This window comes from Pipistrellus kuhlii, unplaced genomic scaffold (assembly GCF_014108245.1).
Source record: "Pipistrellus kuhlii isolate mPipKuh1 unplaced genomic scaffold, mPipKuh1.p scaffold_m20_p_39, whole genome shotgun sequence".
Taxonomy (NCBI): Eukaryota; Metazoa; Chordata; class Mammalia; order Chiroptera; family Vespertilionidae; genus Pipistrellus; species Pipistrellus kuhlii.
This window is the reverse complement of record NW_023425539.1, coordinates 167,226-171,363: the sequence shown is the minus strand read 5'-3', so window position 1 is coordinate 171,363 and position 4,138 is coordinate 167,226. Positions and strand designations below refer to the sequence as shown.

Genomic DNA, 4,138 nt, shown 5'->3' with positions numbered 1-4,138 from the left:
TGGGGATCCTGAGGCTAAAACACACCTTCCATGATGCTCCAGTTCAACAGTGACCTCCACCACCTGACTTCCCACTTGCTGGAATGTTCTTGTTATTAATCAGAGCATTTGGGGGTCCCAGTGGGGGCAACCCCCTTAGGTTCCAGGCTGTGAGCACATTCTAACTTAAAACAGTTTCTCTGTGTTTTCAGGGTCTGTGTCTGTAGTAAACTGAACTGTTAACAGAAAAGCAGCTGGCCCTTCTGGGCTTGGCCCAGGCAGAGTGAAGGGCAGGGAGAGGGGCAGGGCTAGAAGGTGGAATTGGAGTGTCCGAAGATGCCGATGGGGAAGTGCTTGACGTGGGAGGACCACTGGGCTGCCAGCTGGAAGAACTTCACGTCGTTCCACTCCACGCCATCAATGAGGACCCGCTGCCTGTTCTCCTGGTTCTTAGCTGAGCAGAGCAAGCGGCCAATGCCCTGGATGCACTGGCTTTTGGACTCCAAGGCCTTGCCCTTGTCTTTCTTGGGCAAAGACATCACCTTGTTTTTCTTCTCCTTGGTGATCACAGTCATGGACATTGTAGGTGTGCCTGCATCCTCCCCACTGCTGGGCAGCCTGCTGACCTGCAGAGACCGGAAGGTGCACTGGAGTGTGTTTTTGGTAGTAGGCAGGTCTTCCTTCTTCCCATTTCTCTTCCTATTTGTGGGCTGGGCTGCCAACCAATAATCCACCTTTAGCTCCATCAGCTCAACACTGACACCCTGGATGGAGGAAGGTAGGCCTCCACTCACTGATGAGGAGAAGGTTGGGTTGTGTGAGGCCTCCCTGGCGGGGGACCTAAGCATGTAGGAGCATGAGGGAACCGCATCATCTGTGTCTCCTGATGTGGCTGAAATTGGTTCCACTTTTTCAACTTTCACTGCCCCCACAAAGGGAATGAACTTCTGTGAGGACAACTTCCCTGGGCTCTTCGGCTTAGAGATGAGCATGGCCTCTGCAATGGGCAGCTGGTGGACACAGTTGGCCCCTCTGATGTACTCTGTGATTCTCGACACAATGTTCTGCACAGAACTCTGGGCCTCCAGATTGTTGAACATGTCCTGCCAGGCCAGGTCCTGGAAGAGGTTGTTGTACCGGTAATCAACAGAGCCCAAGTAGCTGGCCACAGGGTGGGAACCCAGTGGGATGACCAGGAAGCGCATGTAGCCCAGTCAGTCAGGGTTCTTGTGGGACAGCTGCTCCACAAAGACTAGCATGCACTGTGCTGAAGTAGTGCTGAGCCCCCACCACTGCAATCTTCACTGGCATTGGGGTCTCAGTATTGCAGTCGCAGTATCTCTATCCAGGAGATGATGAAGCTGAAGGCCTCCTGGACATCCACCATGGAGCAGGTGCGTACGATGCGCAGCGTGTGCTGCTGCAGGACATCCGACAGGAACTGCCCCTGCCTGTCAGAGGTGCTGATGAGGATGATGTTCCTGGGCAGACAGTCATTGGAGATGACGATGTTGTTCAGTTGATCGCACACAGTCTTCCTGATGATCTGCAGGTTGCTCTGTGGCACTGGGCAGCTCTCCTCGATCAGGCTGTTGGACGACTCATTCAGGGACCTGCTCCCGCCCTGGCAGGCAGGCTGCTTTCCCTTGGAGCTGCTGGAGGGGAGGACCAGAGACTCAGTCTTGGTGGTGCGCCTGCTGGGTGGCAGCTTCTTAGTGAGCTTATCCTGGGCAGAGGTCTCTGCCTCCAGGCTGTCCTCAGGCTGTGCTGGCTGCTCCCCAGGGTTGAGCATGCTGTGGGCCACCCAGTCAGAGCCGCTGTTGCTTGACAGGCTTTCACAGTATGACCTGAGTTTGGGCCTTGGCTTGGGGGTGCATAGGACTCCATCGTCCTTCTCCATATCTCTGCCACTTGATAGGCTTTCAGAGTATGTCAGGAGCTCAGGCATGGGAGGGGTTAGGAGACGGTCATCATCCTCCTTATCTGAGCTGCTCTCACTGGGGTTCACCAGCCTGTAAAACAGATCAGCCACTTCCTTGTCCACATCGGGGAATTGCACCTCAGGCTCCTGCTTTGAGTCCAGGACTTCCTCCATTATTTGGTACCTGTGCAGCCAGGCTGCGACTTTCTGTTGATAGTCCTGTTGCCTGGTCATGGGCCTCCTTCTTCTTATTGGCTTCTTGTCTAGGTCATGCCTGTGAGCAGCATTGTAGCTGACCTCCAGCTCAGAGAAGACAATCTCAGAGTCTCCTTCAGAGAAGTTATCTGCCTTGGTGCTGGCCGGCATGGCTCTGTCCAGGTGGTTGACAGGCTGGCTCGATATGGAGAAGACACAGGTCTTGTCCACCTCGATGGCAGGGGTGCTGTAGGCCATCAAGTCAGAGACACTGCCATTGAACAGCTTGCGGCCCGGGCCCTGGGCCTTCACGGGCATGTTGGCCAGCCGAGGAGGCTCCTTCTGCCTCTGGGCACTGTGTATACTCCTTGTCTCCATCTGACAGCTAGAGTGTGCCAGGCCTTCAAAGTATTGTCTGGTCTTGGTCTTGGTGTTGCTAAGGATGATGCCATCATCCTCCATGTCTGGGTCACTGTTGCTGGGATTATCAAGATTGTGATACAGAAGGTCCAGGTTCTCTTCCACCTCACGGACATGCTCTGTAGGGTCCTGATCTGAGTCTAGGACCTCTTCTGTCATGTTGGACCTGGGAAGCAGCACCATGACTTTCTGCTTCAAGTTTCGTTGCATGCATGGCTGCTGCTTCTTGGGCTGACTCAGGTCAAAGTCATCTTCTTCCAGGTCCTGCCTGGGTGTCACATTGGAGCTGGCCTCCAGCTCAGAGAAGCTTTCAGATTTCCCCTCGGTGTAGTTATTTGTGGGCTTGTCCGTGGGGCTGGCCTGCATGGTGTCGTCCTTGTAGTTGATGGGCTGACTGGACAGGAAGGAAATCCAGATCTCAGCCACCCTGATGGAGGACTCCTGGATGCTGCTGCTGAGGCTCAGCACCTGGCCACCCTTGGGGGGTCGCTGCATCACCTCAGCCATGTGGATGGCACCTGTGGCCAGTGTCTTGTAGCCCAGGATGATCTGGTTGTTATTGCACTTCCTCTGCTGCAGCATGATCTGCAGCTTGTTGCCTTCTCCCTTGAGGAAGTGTGGGTACTGCAGGGAGAAGGTCAGCGCCAGGTCGGTCTCCACTTGTCCACTAGTGGGCAGCACAATTTCATGGGATCTCAAAATGCCCTTGGAGCCCTGCATCTGCACTGCTATCACCATGGCGATGGGCTCCTTCTCCAGCTCCTTCAAGATCACCAGCTTCTTTAATGTCAGGCTGCACAGCCTGAGCACGCAGCTGGGGCTGGAGCAGTCCACCTCCCAGGTAGAGAAGAGGTTCATGGGCACTGGGGTGTTGAGCACGGTGGGCGAGTGGGCCAGGCCCACAGGTGATGAGGAAGCTGCAGCTGCTTGCAGCATACAGGGACCTGATGCTTTCTCCCCCTGTGGTGGGACAGAGGAGGGACATGATTGGTGGCAAGAGGTGGAACACAGTGATGGAGAGAGTGGATGAAAAATGGCCACATGCTTGACTGTGACTAGCACAGGTAAGGCCTGCATGGTGGCCTTTCAAACTCAGAAACTAAATTAACCACAAAGTTGGCCTGAAATTAGAACTTGTTATCTCAAAGCAGTTTGTGGTGTGTGGTCATGTGCTAGGCCAGTGTCTTCCCTGACAAAAGTCAATCTTTACCTTCATTGAGCCTGTCTATTTTCTTTTGGCATCTATAATAACACACCTTTGTAATGTCCAAGGAATTTTCCTTTTTCTGGACACCTCCAAGTGCAGGCACTGCTCTGTGCTCTGCAGAGACCACAGATCTGCTCATTGCTATTGAGTTCATTGCTGACTGCTAACTAGCCTGTGGGCACCTGTATAAGAGAGGCATTTGTCTATAGTTTTACTTTTTATCTAATCTCAGAGATTTCCCTGCTTTGCTCTCTCCTGCCTCCCTAAGCAATGGGTTCCATGTAACCCACATACATCTCCACTTTTAATTATAATGTATAAAATAAGATGCAATACTGCCATTCTCTGGACACTACCTCAATACATTGAGATTTTGTTTTCAGGCAATTCTTGACAATTGGGCTCCAATAAACTCA

At 53.1% G+C, this 4,138-nt stretch overlaps 1 protein-coding gene across 1 annotated transcript; it reads right to left on the bottom strand.

Moving 5' to 3' along the window:
* Positions 1–287: 287 nt before the first annotated feature.
* Positions 288–3,412, bottom strand: LOC118702571 (phosphofurin acidic cluster sorting protein 2-like). Its single transcript, XM_036408620.2, is given in 4 exon segments — positions 288–1,238; positions 1,240–1,321; positions 1,323–1,762; positions 2,333–3,412. Coding segments are annotated over 4 exon segments (2,514 nt in total). The 5' UTR covers positions 3,374–3,412.
* Between the last annotated feature and the right edge of the window lie 726 nt (positions 3,413–4,138).